General features: G+C 43.6%; 1 protein-coding gene across 1 annotated transcript in view; it reads right to left on the reverse strand.

Moving 5' to 3' along the window:
• Nucleotides 1-481: 481 nt before the first annotated feature.
• Nucleotides 482-15,481, reverse strand: part of Uaca (uveal autoantigen with coiled-coil domains and ankyrin repeats) — a 31,961-nt gene continuing 16,961 nt past the window's right edge. Inside the window, exons 11-19 of the mRNA XM_013012164.1 lie at nt 15,035-15,142; nt 14,179-14,211; nt 13,586-13,684; nt 12,390-12,426; nt 11,264-11,316; nt 6,658-9,396; nt 5,275-5,427; nt 3,251-3,316; nt 482-1,106 (exon numbers count right to left, since the gene is read on the reverse strand). Of these exons, the coding sequence (XP_012867618.1) occupies nt 1,035-1,106; nt 3,251-3,316; nt 5,275-5,427; nt 6,658-9,396; nt 11,264-11,316; nt 12,390-12,426; nt 13,586-13,684; nt 14,179-14,211; nt 15,035-15,142 (3,360 nt within the window). The 3' untranslated portion in view covers nt 482-1,034. The remainder of the gene's footprint in view (nt 1,107-3,250; nt 3,317-5,274; nt 5,428-6,657; nt 9,397-11,263; nt 11,317-12,389; nt 12,427-13,585; nt 13,685-14,178; nt 14,212-15,034; nt 15,143-15,481) is intronic.

A 15,481-nucleotide genomic window follows, 5' to 3' on the forward strand; every position in this document is an offset into this window, starting at 1 on the left:
CTAGTGCTCTACCACTTGAGCCACAGCACCACTTTCAGCCTTTTCTGCTTATGTCCTGCTGAGGAATCAAACCCAGGGCCTCATGCATGCAAGGCAAGCACTCTACCACTGAGCCACCTTTCCAACCCCTCCCTCCCTGTTCTTAATGGAAATGTAATTTAGCACTGTAAATTACATTTATATGAAAATAAATTTATTTTAAAAGACCTAAAAAAGTGAGGGAAGGGGTGATATTGGCCAAAAAGAAGTATATCTGTACATCACTTTTATAAAAACAATTTTTTTGGGGGGAGGTCTGGTCGTGGGGCCTAAACTCTGAGCCTAGGCACTGTCCCTCAGCTCTTCAGCTCAAGGCTAGCACTCTACCACTTGAGCCACAACACCACTTCCGGTTTTTTTCTTTTTGCTTATGTGGTGCTGAGAAATTGAACCCAGGGCCTCTTACATGCAAGGCAAGCGCTCTACCGCTGAGCCACCTTCCCAGCCTCCAATACTTTTTTTTAAAAGACATAAAAGTTATTATTAGCATAAGAAGAAATAAAATCTATGCTTCCAATAGAAGTGAAAGGTGTCGATTATACTGCCTCAATAAAGACAGGACTTTGGCCAGCCAAGTCACAACCTGGTCTTCAAACCATGCTAGGGCAGAGAACTGACTGAGGACCTGAAGTCTTTTAATTCTTTTAAAGCAGCCACCAACCAATTAATCACTCTGCAGGTTATTTTCACCTAACTCCTCTTTGTATAGATCCACTCAGATGGCTCATGTTTTATTAGGAATTCAAATATTTAAAAACATGTAGTTAATACAGGGCAAAGTGTAAGGTTGTTTGCTTAACTGTACAATGAACACACATAGAATTTACACAGAAGAACTCAGTAACATACGCCTCTAATTAAAAACAAAAACCTACAGACAGAACACAACATGTTTTATTGTAATTGTACTAGCAGAGCAAGGCCCTGAGAGGCACAGAGGGCACCAGGCACACTGGGCAGCTGGGCAGGAACGCCAGGGGTGGGCAGCGCTGGCACTAGCACACGAGTCCCTGCCGCATCTGTATGATCTGTAGGAGAGCTGCCTGGACGTCCTCGTCCATGTGACCCTGGGGAGAAGACAGCAGAGAAACAGCTCATGTCACCTTCACTGAAACAAGAATTCCACAGACAATGGCTTTACCCTGGGGCCCAGCTGCTTTGTGTGTCGTGCAGGCCAAGCCCCTTGCAGGTTAAGCCCTCTGATCGATCGCGGTGACAGGCACTCCCTCCCAAACACAGGGAAGTCAGTGCACACGGAGGCACCACTTGCCCCTGACATCCATAACCAGAAACGTGGGCAAAGCCTGTGTGCGTGTGCACTCTTGCTCTCTCGCTCGCTCTTTCTCCTCTTTTACTCTCCCGCTCTTCTCTCTCTCTGCTTCCCTCTCTCCATCTATCTCCCTCCCTCTTTCCTCTCTCCCTACCTCCTTCTCTCTCACACAACATTTCCGTTGGCATGAAATTTTGCTTTCAAACTCTGTTATTACAGCAGGATGTTTAAATTTCAAGCATTAGCCATAGTAGAGCAAACTGAATTGAGAGTGAACTCTAAAGAGACAAAGGCAGGACTGCTCAGATGCCAACAGCTTTGGTTATGTTTCGTTAGGGCTCAGAAGGCGGCTTTGAATTTCTGAAGAGCTCGCTGTACCAGGCAGGAAGGTCTGTGAGGCTGTCCTGTCTTTCCATGAGTAAAAGTCACCCTCCCTTGGCCTTGGCCAATACAAGGTTGCCTGTCCTTTCCATTTCCTGAGCTTCCTCCCCTCCTGTCTTTCTGCCAATAAACCTTTAAGTCCCAGCTTCTCTTCTCTATACTCACAGGCAGCAGTCCCCACCTGTCACTGGGCTCCTACTAGCATATAGCCACTCCTACATCACCTACAGAAAGGGCAGGACTTTCAGTATAAAAACTGGGTGTCAGAAACAATCATTTTATTAGTTTATCTAAGTCTCTTACTTTGAAGCTTCCTCTTAATGTTCTTCTTTGTTCCCTTCTCTCTCTCTCTCTTTTAGGGGTGGGGGGATAGGGAAGTACTGGGGTTTGAACTCAGGGCCTTGGACTTAACAGGCAGGTGTTCTACTGCTGTCATGTCTCCAGCCCTTTTTAGCAGTGGAAATAGGGTTTTGCTTTTGGCCTAGTGTATGCCTCACTACAACCCTATTTTCTGATTCCTGCTGTAGGTGGGGTGAAAGGCTGTGCCACCACACCCCACTTCTTTCTTTGAGATGGAATCTCCTAGACTTTTTTTGTCGAGGCTGGCCTGGAACCATGATCCTTCCCATTTCAGATTCCCACACAGCTGGGATGACGGGCATGGACCATAGCACGCAAGCTACTGGTTGTGAAGGAGTCTCTCAGACTTTTTGCCCCCCCAATAAGTCTCACGTTGTGATCTCAGCCTCCTGAATAACTAGGATTACAAGGACAAGCTACCTTGCTTGGTTCTCTCTTTTCTTTCTGAACAGAATGATCTAATAGATTTCAAATCCAAATAATTCCTATTATCTCTCACTTGTCATTCTAACATGCATCTCTTTTAGCACATCTTCCTGAAGAGCTCATTCTCAGAGCATTAGGGATGGCTGTTCAGATGGTTTCTACAGAGCATTAACACTGAATTCTTTTGGTGTAAACATTTTCTTAGCATGACTTCTTAAAAATGGTTTTCTCAGCATATCCCTCAAGAAGAGAACTGACAACCTTATGTTTCATTGAGTTTAAGGCTCGACAAATAATATTATCAGTACCTCTTTAATTATTCTAATTCAGTGCACTCCCTGCTCCTCATTTGCATCCCTTTCTGGTATTCTCTGCATTGCAAAGAAAACCTCCCAGGCAATCAGGAAGCACATGACAGCTCTTGCACCTCCAGTCTCCCCCCTTCGCTGATGGCCACATGTGACTGTCAGGGTGCTGCCTCCAGCTACTACACTGTTAGCAGGCACCACCATTGTGTGTTGCCAAACTGTCTAAAGAATGAGTGACAAGCAGATGGAGACAACACTAAATTTAAGATGTTGTGTTTCCATATAGCTTTGTAAATTTTTCTGGTAGATATGCAAGCCACGATTAAAAGAAACACAATTATTTTTAAATAAGCAAATGGGGTACAACAACTTTAGACGTCAATTATATTCATATAAATTTATTTAAAAATAAAACAGCATTGTTTTCTCTAAAACAGCCTTTCCAAAAGAGTAAGAGTTTCTTTACCTGGGCAGCACTCAGAAGGTGTGTCCGATAGATTGCGATTACTTCTTGGTGCTGTCTGTCAGCATCCTAGGAATGTGGACAGACGGACAGATCAGAATGTCAGCATTCACCTTTTCTGATCCCAAGATGCTGAGCCTGAGGCTACAGAACGCAGCATTGGTGTTAAAGCATCCTGCCCTTCTTAGAGTGAACCATGGAGAATTCCCTAATGTGAAATGAATAAACTTTTCTAACAAATGCGTGGGGATGTATGTGGTAGAGCCATACCCTGTATCCCAAGCTACATGAAATTACTGCCTTTACTTCTGCAGCACAGACTTGCACAAACTCCCACCAATGTACACTCTAGATTACTCCAAGTTTTCCCTGCTTCCTATGGCTGCCGGTGCTCCTGAACATGCTTCCACAGCCAAGGCGGCCCTTTCCTCACAATACTTTCGGCTCAAAACACCCTGGCTGACACTTCTTTATGTGAAAAGACAATTGGAGATCATCAGCTTGGTTCTCAATGTCTACAATACTGGCTCCAGATCCAAGAAGGCCTGCTAGCACACCTGGCTACATCTCTTGCACTCTTCACGCTCCCTACCTACCATCCCATGGCCCTGTTCTCTCCACTGTTTGCCTGGAAGATCCTCTGGTTTCCTTTCACCTTCCAAAACCATCTGTCTTACAAATCCAGGCCTTTAAAACTAGCTCCCACCCCTCCAATAGTCTTTCCTTCCTGGAAAACTGCTAGGGTTGTATATTTTTCCCTTCAATTAAGTATATCAGTGCTGGGAAGTGGGGTCTGGAAGAGGTGATCCATTAGGTCAACTCTTGATACCAGACTAATGGCATTATCACAGTGGGGGAGGGAAGTCCTCCTCTAGGAGGATGAGGCCACAGCTCCAACTCCCAGTTGCATAGTGATAGCTTCCTCCTGCCCTCTGCACACGCAGCATCTGGGTCTTTCCAGCCTGCAGAAGCCAAAGCCAAACAAGGTTCTGCTTACTATAAACTTACTGCTTAAATCTCAGGTTTGTACTAAACACTTCTCTTGCATTTTACATGTCATGGATCTGCATTTGGCCACTCTAACTTCAGATCTTCTTGGGGAGAGGGATGGCATTTTCTCCTATCCCCACAGTGCACCAAATACTTCCAGCTGTTGGGGAGGACCACCATAACCTTTAGGCATGCTGACTGCAATGTTTTACCACCATTGGTCTGTAGACCAAGAGTGTAAAAAAAAATAAATACTTTAAAAAATTGTATTAGTCAGCTTTCTGTTATTGAAACAAAATATTTAAGATAATCCACTTCAGAAGAGGAAAGGTTTATTTTGGCTCATGGGTTCTGAGGGTTCAGCAAGGGAGCACATCAGGGCAGGATGTGCTTTCCAGGACGAAAGGGAAGAGGAAGAAGAGGGGGCTATAACTCCTTTCAGGTCACCTTCCAATGGCCAGAAGACCTCCCTGCAAGCCCTGCTTCTTAAAAGGTTCCACCACCTCCCAACAGCACAGGCAGAGACTAGGCACAATGCAGAGGACTAAGTCTTTAACACAGGTGGAGGGAGGCTGTCTCCGGATCCAAATTACAGCAATAACTTCCTTCCACACAAAACCAACTCATAACTGATTCCTACAGAAAGGGAAAATGTTAGCAGGAACTTATATCTGACTGCAGAGCACACTCACTCATTCCACAAGAATGTGAACAAACAAGTGATCAGTCCTGTCTCATGGATGGGAAGCCAATGTTTGAAGACAAGTGTTCTGTGCCACTCATGTTAAATAGCAGGACTCAGCTCAGCTTTAGCTTCCAAATCCAGGTGCCTTCTTTTAATACATATGGGCATGAGGTATACGAGCACTGGACTGCTCCAGGTGTGAACACCTCCAAGTTCCCAGTTTCCCATCTAAGCTTCACTCGCAGCATGAGGTCCAGCCCTCCTAGCGTGCATACCTGTCACTCACAGTGCAAGACCCGCCCTGTGCACCCATCACTCAGAGTGAGGCCCACCCCATGTGCCCGTCACTCACAGCTAGCTGCTGCTGCAAGGCCTTTACTTGGTGCTGCAGGGTGTCAACCAGCTGGCTCTGCCTCTTGCTGGGGCTGCTGCTGGTGTATGTGAGCTGAGAGAGGCCATTGAGCGCCTGCTTTAGTCTCTCTACATCATTGAGCAGCTCAGTTATCTTTTGAAAGAGAGAAAAAAGACATAGGAGAAATGTGCAGTATTCATTGCTAATGAGCATCTGTATGTAGAAATTATTCTTTGAGACATAAGCTTTACCTTTAACAAACCAAAAAACTGCCAAGATTATAGACAATGTGTAATTAGTATAATTTCTTGAGTTAAAGTCCCTATAATAAATTTCCTACGAAGGTATTACTGAGTTAAGGAAAAATAACAGGTACAATCTCAGAGTTGAGCAGAATTGACTCTTCTTACTTTTGAACAGCAGGTAAAGACCTGGAGGTTTAGAAACTGTGAGAAATGGTTAGAAGGGAAAGTAAAGGAACATAGATCAGGTACATCTGGAATCCACTTATGAGCCTGGTTCCTTTGGAGTTGTATAATGGGAGCATGCAGAAGAAATTAGTAGCTGGCCATTATAGTTCTATACAACCATATTTCTACTTTCCATACATGCTGAAAAGTTTTAAATTCTAGATCTTGCAGGAACATGTGCCAGAGGTTAAGTGTCAAGCCTGTCCACTGAGGATAGAGGCATTTATCATTACTCATGAATGAGAAAAGCTGCTGCCAATCTTCATCTCTAGACTTTATGGTTATGTTTCAAAAACACAATTGAGTATTCTGTAAACTGACATGAGACTGTTATGAACCCTGATCAACCAGGTAATCTGAACTTGACAACGAAAATGTTTTATGTAAATGGCAAAGAAAACGAAGCGGAAGAGGAACCACTTAAGTGTAGGAAAACTCAGGAAGGAGAACCAAGGTCTTTAGAACCCACAGGAATTGGCACAGAAAGGAGGGAAAGGGTGAAGGGATCACGGTGCAGAAAGATTCGGAGGAGGCCCAAGGCCTCAGGAGGGTGGGGGCGGGGAGCTCTCACAGACAAGACTGGACACTCCCCAGTGGCTCAATTTCACACAGCCTGCACAGGGCTTTATTCCTCCCCTTCATCCAGTTCTCCAGATACCATAAACCCATGGACCTATCTATCTATCAGCCAAGTGAGTCTCAGGTCTCCCATCTGGACCAGCTGAAGGAAAACTCCTTTTGCTTTTTTGTGCACTTAAATTCAGGATTTTTTTTTTTTTTGCATAGCAGTAGTCAAACCGGAAAGGTGACTCTTGGTCAGGCTTTTGTAAGCCTGCCTGTGAATTACTGTCTCCTACTCTGGCAGTCCAGCTCTGGGCTTTCCAATCTGTTGTAATGCAAATTTTACGCCTACCTTATTATCTTTGGCTTCAATCTGCTGGGCAGATTCGTGGATTCTCCTCTGTAACTCTGAGATGGTAGTTAGAGACTTATCACACCGCTCTTTCTGGTCTTCTATCTCCTGCTCAAGGCTGCAGCGTAGCGACTCCTTCTCTTCTCTCACCAATAATTTCTTCTTTTGAGCATGCAAAACCTCCTCGCACACTTCATCATACTTCCGGTTCAGACTGGCCAGTTTTTCATTCAGGCTGGAGACCTGGGCCTCCAAATCACTTTTCGTTGCCTTGTATTTAGACAAATCTACCACCTCTCTGGTCTCTAATTTCCTTAGCGCCTGTTTAGTACTCTGAACCTCAGTCTGGAGCTTGGAGACTTCCGCTGTTTTATTTTGGCTTTCCTCCTCCTTTTCTCTCAAGCTCGCTTTCATGATCCCAACCTCCTTCTCAAAGGCCTCCTTAACCTGCAAGTGTTCTGCCAGGGGCACAGAAGAGTTCCTTTGATTGTCCAACTGCTGCTGCAGCCTGCTCACAGCCTGCTGCTCCTTCTCACAACACCGTTGCTTGCTCTTTATCTCCTCCCTTAAGTTCTCAATGGTGCTATTGAGAGACTTTTTCAGCGCCTCCACCTGTTCCACTGGGACATGCTGCTTCTGCATTACATTTTGTGTGGCGAGGATCTCGGCAGTCCGTTTGGCCTTTTCCTCTAGTAGCTTCTCTTTCTCATTCTTCACTTCGGTGTATTTCTGTGACAGATCTTTCACCTGTTTGTTTAGCTCTTCTGTTTTCCTGCCTAATGCTCTTTCCGTTTCCCGGGCATTCCCTATCAGGACATGCGTGTCCTTTAACTCTTTCTGAAGAGTAACAATCTCCTTCTTGAGCCTGTTGTTTTCCTGTTCACTTTTCTTGGCCTCTTCTTCCCTGACCCGGCACTTCTGTGTCTGTTCTGCTAACTGCTCTTTCAGTTCTTTCTCTGTTGCTTTGAATTTCCGCTCACACTCTTCAAAGCTGATAATCGGCGTGTACTTCAGCCTAATACATTCTTGTATCGTGTCCAGCTCCTTCTTCTGGGCCTTGATTTCTGCATGCAGTGTCAGGATCTCCTCCTGACCTCGCTTATAGTCAGCCAGGACAGCAGCATTGGCATCCTGCACCTCCTTCAGCTTCTGACCTGTGGCCTTCAGCTTGGCCTCATGCTCATCCAGGCTGATGTACTCGGCTTTCATTTGATTCTGAGTGTTTTCCAGGTTCCTTTTGAGGATTTCGTTCTCATCTTTGACTTTTACAAATGCTTGATTTATGTCTTCAAATCTTTTCTTCATGTCCGATAATTCTCTCTTAGTTTTCTCCAGCGTGCTGTTCAGTGCACTTTTAACCTCTTCATGGGTTTTGACTGGCACGTACTGGAAGTTCAGGGTCTTTTTCAAGCTAGTGTTTTCAGACAGGAGTGTGTGAATTTTTTCCTGGTCTTCCCCACATTTTTTATTAAGTTCAGAGAGCTGATTTTTAAGTTCACCAAGGTTGGCTTTCAGAGCCCCAAGCTCCTTTTCATGTTTCTCGGGAGATATGAACACAGTTTCCAGGCGGCTAACATGCTTACTTAACCTGTCATTTTCCATCTGTAGTTTCTCTGTTTCCAACTTCTTTTCTGTGTATTTCTGTGTGGCATCTGAAAGCTTTTTATTCAAGTCATCAATGTTCACGTCGTGTGACTTTTTCATTTCTTCGCTGACTTTCAGAGGAACGTAGTGATTCTTCATCTCCACTGTCAGGTCGTGAACTTGCCGGCTGAGGAGCTGACTGTCCACACCCGCTCTCTCCAGTTCCCTCTGGAGGGCCTGGTTTTTCAGCGTCAACTCAGTGACCTTCTTCCCCAGTTCCCCAGACTTCTGCTCCCACCGGCGCTTGAGCTGCTCGTGCTCCTCGGGCCGGACATGCTCGGCCAGCTGGGCCTTCATGCTCTCCAGCTCTCTCTTCAACTGTCTGACTTCACTGACTGATTTCTCCCGTTCTCTTTCTACCTCCGCTAGTTTCTTGGTTTTCTCACTCACCTCGCTCGATAATACGCTCTTCATGTTTTCAAATGTTTCCGGAGGAACGGCAAGAGCCAGCTGTGTCTGCAGCTGCTTCACCTGGCCCTCCATCTCCGTCACCTTCCTCCCTGCCTCCTCTTGCTCCATCCTGCACGTGCTTCGCTCCTTCTGCAGCCATGCAGTTTCCTCCCTCAGCCGGCCTTCCTCCTTCCTCATTTCTTCCACCAGCCTCTCACTCTGTCTCATCTGGTTCCGGAGTTTGCCCACCTCCGTGGAGGCACCTTCGTACTTGACCTTCATGTCTTTCAACTGCTCCTTCAGTTCCTCCATGGCCCGGGGGTGTCCTGAGGCAGCTTCGCTGGTCAGGTGCTCCTTGAGGGCCAGAAAGTGGGTCTGCATTTGCTTCACTTTCCCCTCTGACTCATACATCCTCTTCTGCACGTCCTTCAGGGCATCTTCTAGCTGCTTGATCTGCTCATCTGAGTCCTCTTTGACCCTCTCGCACTCCAGGGCCAAGGCTTTGCACTCGGCCACCTTGTGGGCCAGTTCGTTTTGGAGTTTGAGTCGATCTTGTTTCACTGAATCACAGAAGGTCCGCATGGCTTCGAGCTCTCTCTTTAGAATCTCACTTTCGGAGTAGGAGGTCTGATTGGGGGAAGCCAGCTCCAGTGGTCGTAGCACAGACCTGCTCTGTACCTGGGCTGCAGTGCCCGGGGGAGTACCCTGAAAAGGAAAGACAGCATTAATGGAGGCGCCAACGGTAATTACTGAAGTTACAGAAATGTACAGATGTTTCCACCCTGTAAGGAGTGAGGGAAGGAGGGAGGATCAGCACAAAAAAAATCAGTTCTGGCATGAATCCCCCTCACTGCGCTCACAAACTCCTGAGGGTTCTATTCACTTCATGTTCTCTTAAGCCTACTTCTGGCAGAACAAAGAAGAGGAGCTGTAGCATCTGGGTTCTACTGGGTTAAACTCTACCAAGACCTACTCACTACTTTTATGTTTTGTTACTCCTATCTGGAGCTCCAGAGTCTAAAGTAAGCCATCAGAGCCATAAATAAAGGTACTGCGATTTCAAATATGCAAATATTTTCACAGAATTACCTACTGTTAGACTTCTAATAAGATGATATGGTTTCTGTGTAGGCTCACTGTCAACTCTGACACAGTGCTCTGTAAATTTAGAAAATATGCCCAAATAAAGGCAGTTGTGAGAGGAGTCAGGGAAATGCGCGCCGACTCAGAGAAGAGATGGAGTTCTCTCAGGGAGACAACTGAGAATTTAGCATAAAATTTGATTGCTACTTTGTTCTATTGACCAGTGCTGACAAAAAGAAGCCGGATTAAATTTTGGCATGAAATAGTTCAGAAAGGAGCACAGAATCTTGAAAGATGGCATGTGAGTGCTTGATAACCCCTGCTCAGACAGATGTACCTTACGAGTATAATTCGTTGACGGCAGCACGTGGTTGCTACCAGAGGATGGGGCTCACATTACAGCTATCAGTTGGATAGAAGCTGCCCCTCTCTGCATGGACATAAAACAAATGGACACCACGGAGCCATTTCCTAGCCTTGCTGCTCCTGAATTGTCTCTCAATTTATCTGTTACTATAGACTAACACAACTGCAATTCACCAAATTACACCCTATCTTCCATGCTCATTACAACTGAGCATTACTCCAATCTTCTTAAATACTGGTCACCTGAAGACCACTCTGTCCTCATAGACACTGAGAATTGAGCACTGAGCCTCCCCTAAGCTTGCTCATTCTGCCTGTGGAGGAGGCCAGATAAAAACAGCCTTTAAAGCCCAAGCAGGTATCAGTCCTACCGGCTTTAGAAGTGCAAGCCTGCATCTTCTGGAAAATAAAGGTGAGGAGAAGTAAAGAAAAGCAGTAAAGAAAAGCAGCCAACATGCTACCTCTTGGAAGTTTGGTTTTGGAGTTTCAGAGGTGAATTTCCTAAACGTAGAATATATATTTAATTGCAAAAGAAAATACACTTCAAAATCAACAGATTGCTTTGGAAAGATCCTATGATGTCCTCTCCTTTATACGGCAAACATGAGATGTTAACTAGCCACGGTAAAAAGAGGAGGCTTAATACCAAAGATGAGGAGATAGAAATCCTAATCTCCATTTTAGGCCACTGTCACACTAGAGGGCACCACAGGTAGTCAGATCAGACCTGCCTTCATTAAACTCAAGAAAGCAAAAGCAGTTGTGACAATGAAAACCCTACTCAAGGTATGCATGTTTTTTACATAGGCACAAATGTGTTCTGTATGTGTCTGTGTGTGCGTGCGTGTATGCACACGCATGCGCACAAGCGAGTACTGGTCCTGTGGCTTGAATTCAGGACCTTGGTTTGTCCCTAGCTTTTGTGATTGAGGCTAGTATTCTACCACTTGAGACACAGCCCTATCTCTGGCCTTTTGGTAATTAAGAGACTCATGAACTTTCCTGCTCAGGCTGGCTTCAAACTACAATCCTCAGGTTTTAGCCTCCTGAGTAGCTATGATTACAGGCATAAGCCACTGGCACATCGACTCTTCAAATATTTTACAAAATAAAACAGAATTACCTGTAGGTCCGTCATGTACATCTGACTTTGCTTAAGAAGCATGTCTTCTTTTCCTGAATAAGTCCAAAGAAATGACATCTTAACAAACTATCCACACTAAAGACAAAGATAAAGCTGGTATCATTTCCTCCTGCCATTTACGTACGATCAAAAGAGAACAAGAACAACATGAAATCATCCTTGCTCTAAAATATTGATACTTTTCTTATTAAATACAAAGAAACACCTGAAACCTACTGAACAAAAAATACTAAGATATTGTTTAGGCAGGTGCTCCACTGCCTAAATCATGCCTCCAACCCTTTTTTGCCAGTCCTGGTGCTTGAACTCAAGGCCTAGATTCTGTCCCTGAGCCTCTCTGTGCTCAGGGTTAGTGTTGAACCACAGAGCCACTTCTGGCTTTTGAGTAGTTTATTGGAAATAAGAATCTCGCAGACTTTCCTGCTTGTGCTGGCTTCAAACCATGATTCTCAGATCTCAGCCTCCTGAGTAGCTAGGATGACAGGCGTCAGCCACTGATACTCAGCTATTGTCCATTTTTAGAAGACCCTCTGATTGTTAGGGTAACTAAGTTACTTGACTATTACACAATATACATTCAAAATTAAAATTATAATCTTTGAAATTTGGAGGGTAGATATTAGTAGGTAACTTAATACTTAGCAGGAAGGGAAAAACAGGTCTCCTAGATGAATTCTGTGAAACTGGAGAACAAACAAAAGTGAAGATTCTTTATAGTCCAAAAATAATTATCAACTGAGTTGTTTATGGCACATGTCATTCTAAAATGCTTCAGTACTGAGTTTGATTTCTGCCAGTCAGAAAATTGCTTCTTTCCATAAAAACCAAGCCCCAAATATCACAATGAATCTACCAATGAACAAGGCAAATTTGGTCATTATAGAATGATATATAGAATATATCATTTAAACATCAAAGTGGCTGAGTCAGGACCACTGTTTTGGAATGTGCCTCTTCCTGTGCCTTGGGGATGTGTGGCTTACAAGTGGGTGAGGACGTGGGCACAGTGTGCACAGTGTGTGTGGGTGGACAAGGGTAGGGAGGTATACAAGTTCTTTTGCACTTGAGCTGGGACCCATGCTGGTAGTTATACTTTCATACTTACGGTTACTGAAATGACTTCCTGAGCCTAAATGATCACTCTGAAATCAGAAACAAGAATTACATCATTTTAGGTAGATACTAAAGCATTTTGTCAAACATTTTACCTATATTAACTTCAATGAGTATCATTAAAACCATATCTCTGACATTGTTTCTCGAGAATATTATTCTAGCTCCTAAAACAGAGTACCAGCAACAAAGAGAGATCAGCTGGAAATAAACTGTTTCACTGAGCACTGTCATGAAAACAGCCTAGAGTTTTAAAGAAAGAGTTCACTGCTCTAAAGCAAGCAACTTTGAACCTCTAGCACTTGCTGCTGCTTCACATTAAAAAGGCAGAGCCACACTGCACCTCACCACTGCAAGAGGACAGCCCTCCTCCCTGCCTAGAGACTGAGTTTATAAAGCACTGATTACTTGTGAAGGACCTGTAATAGCCATAAAGAATTAGTGCATAAAAGACCCCTTCAGCGGCCTCCCCAGTGACAAGTGATATCTACAAAATATACACTCTGGCCTTATAGAATAATTCTGTGTAGACAGAGTCAGGACAAGTGGCTCCCCTCTGGGCAGGGCAAGCAGCCAGTATTCCTGGGTGAGGTTATGTTTGGTTTTTTGATCTAGGTATATTAAAATTGTGAAAACTGATCAACTAGACTAGTTTTAACAGGTATGCCTTTTAATGGATATTATATTTCGGTTAAAAGCTAAAGCTTGATCTTAGAAAAACAGCTAGCTGATGCAAGCAAAGATGAGTATCTGCCCTGGACCAGATTACATGCCCTCTCTTCTGTGATTCCCTGATTAACCCATGCCTACATTCATTCCTGGCAAACCTGGATATCCCACCACTCATCCATCTGTCACTCTGCTCTTATGACTTTCACAAGCCCTGCAGTGGCAGGTACAAATGGAAGCCCAAAGAAGGGAAGAGTGGACATGAAGGAAAGTTCAGAAGGGAGAGGAGGATGCGTTGAATGCCAGCCTCATCTGATCCCTGCAATGATTCAGCCTCTGCACGTCTGCAAAAGGGGAATGCCTCCCACTTTGCCAATGGGGCAATCAACTCAGAGACCTCAAATAAACTGCTTGAGATTAGGCCACAGAGAACAGACTCGGGACTCCCGGTTCAAGTCAGATGCTAAGCTCTATGGCTACCAATTATGAATTACAGGATGTAATTTAAGTTTTCTGTACCTCAATATATTTAAATCTGTTTTTCAGAGTCTCAATAGTTCTTAAGCTTTCTTCATGTTGCTTTTCTTTAGCTGCCAGAAGGGACTTCAGCTTTTCTCTCTGAAATGGAATAGAATAAATACAGAATAAAGCAAAATTACCCTGTGTTTTAACTAGGTTGAAAGTATGTTTTAGAAACGGTGAACTGAAATGACTTTAAGGACTAGAGTTAATGACATCTCCAAACCAGGCCTAATTTAACCAGTGGTAGAGTTCTTGTTTATGTAAATATGCTAATAAAACATATGATTTATATATACATATACATATATATATATATAGTATAATAAAAAATTCAAACTTTTCTTGTTTTAAATCAATTACTTTTGGACATTTCCATTACAATGTTTAGGATTTTTCATCTTTTCATATCAAGATTCATAGAAAACTACATTGAACAGAATTTGACAGTCACACCCAGCTTTCTTCTCTTTTTAAGCAATAACTAGAAATAAAAGCCTCTCCATGTCAATTTAGGACCTAAACCTCTTCTACAATAACATTCTCAATGTGCAAAACGTTATTATGGTTTAAAAACAAAAGTATCATCCTACCTCACTTTCCAGATCATCAGCAACCATTACTTCCTAGATTTAAGAAGAAGAAACGCACTTTAGCTCTTGAAAGTTTTCCTTAAAAGGCATATAAGCTTGCCAGACATCTTCTCAAAGGACTGGGTTGCCTTTAGAGTGTGGGGATGCGGGTGTGGGAAGCGTCTGTGTGCTGCCATGGGCATGGGCACCGGTTCAGCCTGGTCACTACTCCACAAGCATTTTCAAGACAAAAGAACCCAAGTACTGGCTCTCTCTCCTTCCTTACATCTTCCATCTCTTCCTTCCTCACCAAGCCCAGGGCCTCAAAAGCCTAATTTGGTTCTTTGTTCTTCCCATATCCACATTTTCTCATGTCCAGCGTTACAGATAAAATCCAAAGTCAATTTGGCTTTTGTTTGTGCTTTTTTTTTGGGGGGGTGGAGGGAAGGGGGTTGTTGGTGGTGGTCAGTATTGGTATGTGAACTCAGGGTCTTTGTGCACACTAGGCAAGCATTTTACCACTTGAGCCATGGCCCAAGCCCTTTTTGCTTTAGTTATTTTTCAGATTAAGTCTACAGTTTTTTGCCAAGACTGGCTGATCTTGAACATCAACTTTACCACCTCTGCCTCCCAAGTACTTGGACCACAGCCATGCACCAGATGTAATCTAACTAACTTTTTGCCTGTGCTGGCCTTGAACCACTAACCTTAAACCACCTCCCAGTTGCTGGGATTATAGATGTGTGTCACCATGCTCAGACCTGTTTTACCTTTTAGCACCAGGACTTGAATCAACAGGCAAAGGATAACCATTTGTTACTGATAATGACTATATCATTGATTTGGGAATTTTTAAAAGATTAGACAGATCACTCACCTCATTCAGCTGTAACTGTAAGCCATTGACTTTATCCAACAATATTCTTTGTTCTTGCTGAATTTTCCTCAATCTCTCTTTTAAATCTTCATTTTCAATCTCCAGCTCCTTAAATAAGAAACAAAACATAGTCTTTAAAAAGAGCAATTACAGAAGGTAATTTTAAAAGCAGTTCACTACCATATACACATACATATGTACATAAAACAGCTTTAAGAACAGTGATTCAATTTAACTTTTATCATCATAATTAATTTTCCAAAATGATCTTCTATCTCATGAAGACACACTTGAACCAATAGTTTCATAACTGCTAAATCATTTGTGTTTTTCTAATGAATATTAAAGCAATACTTTGCACATCATACTTCCAATGTTATAAATTTAATCATTACTATAATACAAACATTCATAATAAGCTAATCCTTAGAGCTGGGGTCTGGCTCA

Source organism: Dipodomys ordii, unplaced genomic scaffold (genome assembly GCF_000151885.1).
Source record: "Dipodomys ordii isolate 6190 unplaced genomic scaffold, Dord_2.0 Scaffold15, whole genome shotgun sequence".
Lineage (NCBI taxonomy): Eukaryota > Metazoa > Chordata > Mammalia > Rodentia > Heteromyidae > Dipodomys > Dipodomys ordii.